The sequence below is a fragment of the Austrofundulus limnaeus genome, unplaced genomic scaffold, assembly GCF_001266775.1.
Source record: "Austrofundulus limnaeus strain Quisiro unplaced genomic scaffold, Austrofundulus_limnaeus-1.0 Scaffold245, whole genome shotgun sequence".
Taxonomy (NCBI): Eukaryota; Metazoa; Chordata; class Actinopteri; order Cyprinodontiformes; family Rivulidae; genus Austrofundulus; species Austrofundulus limnaeus.
The window spans coordinates 129,961-132,246 of record NW_013952647.1 but is presented as its reverse complement, the minus strand read 5'-3'; the positions used below and the strand labels follow the sequence as shown (position 1 = coordinate 132,246).

The following is a 2,286-nucleotide window of genomic DNA, read 5'->3' as shown; positions in this document are numbered from 1 at the left end:
ACCCTAACCCATGGACTATTAGGGTTAGTGCTACTACTATTTACATTAGTGCTGCCCACCACTGGGCGTTCATCATGTTTACGCTGCTCTTTTACACACTTTTCCTGAAGATAGAAGCATTTGCAGATTCTGTTCATGTGAGCAAAAGTAAGAGAAATTCAGGATAAAAATACAAAAGTGTTCTTGCATGAGGCCCAATGACAGTARGCTTCTGTAGATTGACCACTGTGGTAGGAGTGAGACGCCACATTGGAAGGGGCGGGCTGTCAATGGCAAGGCCMGATTAACCATATGGGCAATCCGGCCTTGCCATTGACAGCCCYCCCCTTCCAATGTGGCGTCTCACTCCTACCACAGTGAGACGCCACATTGGAAGGGGCGGGCTGTCATGGCAACATGTTTTCCTGATATGARTGTATGTACTGACAAACATTTTTATCAAATCAAAATAATGGTTGTCAATATCAAACTGAGTTTCATTGATGTGCTGACCTAAATTTAACATGGATACCACATTTAGCTTCACCAGCTTGTTCTCGCCCCAAGTGTGGTTGCTCTCTTTGACCAAGAAAAGTCACGTGATAGTGCCTCTATTCAATAAACCTRGTTGGATATAATGTGCCTACCTCTCTTTTCTTCTCGGTACTCCTTCTTCCTCCTCTTACTTATGTTGTCCAGGTGGATCTGATAAGCCACTCCTGCAATGACCATGATCCCCACCACCACACACAGGCCCGTGCTGAAGATCCACATGGCCTCTGAGGCTCGACTCTGAACAGGCTCATCGTCGTTGGGTTTGTCTGCACGCCAAGAAGAAGCAGAGATGAATGAGGCGCTGGTGCATGTCGAGGATAATCTCTGGTGAACAACTCACATGTGTATCTCAAGGTTTCGTTCATAGACGGGTTCTCGACAATGCACGACACGTTGTCATTTTTGGAAACTGAGATGGTCAGGTTGCTTGTGACACTGAAGAAATGAGAGGAGAGGTCAAACTCTGTAAGGGTCCTGACTGAACCCTTGGGGGGCTGAAGCGTATTGTTAATGAGCCAGTAGACTGAAGGTTTCGGGTAGCCGCCAGTGGAGTGACACAGGAAGGTTGTCTCGTTCCCAGCCATGTGTTCCCTCTTCAACAGGGAAATGCTGAAACTGGCTGCAGAAACAAAAGCAGGAGTCAGTTCCTTATAGGTGTTCTCACGACGACCTGCTGAGTTTGAAACTAACCTGCTACCTTGAAGCACACGCTGCACAGCGGGGAACTTTGATTCTCCCCTGAAATGAGGAAAAGGCTGTAATGTACCCCGTCCTCTCTGGGATGTACAGCAGGCAGCTCCAGGGAGAAATTACCACTCCGTGCAGCATCAGCAGGGATAGAAGCATGATTTAAACTCCATGTCTCCACGTTCCCTTTGTCATCCCATACTGATCTGAGCACCACTTTATCATCTTTCCTCCACTCAATGGAAAAGTTCACAGATAGCTCATGGTAGAGGCAGGGCAGAAGAATGGGCTGGCCCACAATGCCAAGGATGCATTCTTCTGAACAGAACACATGTCAGTAAAATATTATTTATATAGTGCCTTTCACAGAAATAAGTTCACAAGGTGCTGTACAAACAGTTAAGATCACCCATTCAAGAAGGCACACATGACAAACACGGGGGAACAGGTGTACAGGTCATGCAGTAACAGAGACAGAGACTGTTATGCTACCTTTAATAAATGTAAAGCATTAAGTTTTACTGTGARTTGTGATGTTAGTGTGTGATCTGCATGACCAGACAGGTAGAGAACTTACCCACACCTGCACACAGATGCACAGAGCTGAGCAGCAGTCCTGCGCAGTACCACAGCGCCAACACAGGCACCATACATTCCTGAGGGCACATGAGCGCGCCAAGGGACCAAATCCAGCTGGAGAATATTTAACTTGATTAWAAACTATTAAGACATTAGACCTACACCCGACTGAACGTTAGACATGCCTGTTTGACTATACTTCCTCATTCTCTGCAGAGCCAAACACACACCCTTTCCACTGTGTTCATCGTCAAGTCAAGCTGCAGCTTGTTTCCTCATACCTGCTCTCACAAAGTTACAAATCCTCCCTGACTGAAATCCAGAAAAACAGCTGAGAAAAGTTCAAATGAAGAGATTAAACAGCGAAAACCCGAGTCTTGTCAGTGTGTGGCAGCTAATATCCGCTCAGGAGCCATGTATACACAGATTGGTCCAACCTGCTTGACTTCTTTACACACACACACACACACACACACACACACACAC

The 2,286-nt window shown here is 46.4% G+C and overlaps 1 protein-coding gene across 2 annotated transcripts in view; it reads right to left on the bottom strand.

Moving 5' to 3' along the window:
- Positions 1–2,269, bottom strand: part of LOC106525864 (T-lymphocyte activation antigen CD80) — a 7,458-nt gene extending 5,189 nt beyond the window's left edge. The window contains exons 1-4 of one of the 2 annotated variants that reach the window (XM_014020231.1): positions 1,799–2,269; positions 1,225–1,539; positions 875–1,153; positions 627–800 (exon numbers count right to left, since the gene is read on the bottom strand). In XM_014020231.1, coding sequence (XP_013875685.1) covers positions 627–800; positions 875–1,153; positions 1,225–1,539; positions 1,799–1,889 — 859 coding nt within the window. In that variant the 5' untranslated portion in view covers positions 1,890–2,269. The remainder of the gene's footprint in view (positions 1–626; positions 801–874; positions 1,154–1,224; positions 1,540–1,798) is intronic. The other variant, XM_014020232.1, reaches the window with a different exon arrangement.
- Positions 2,270–2,286: the final 17 nt, after the last annotated feature.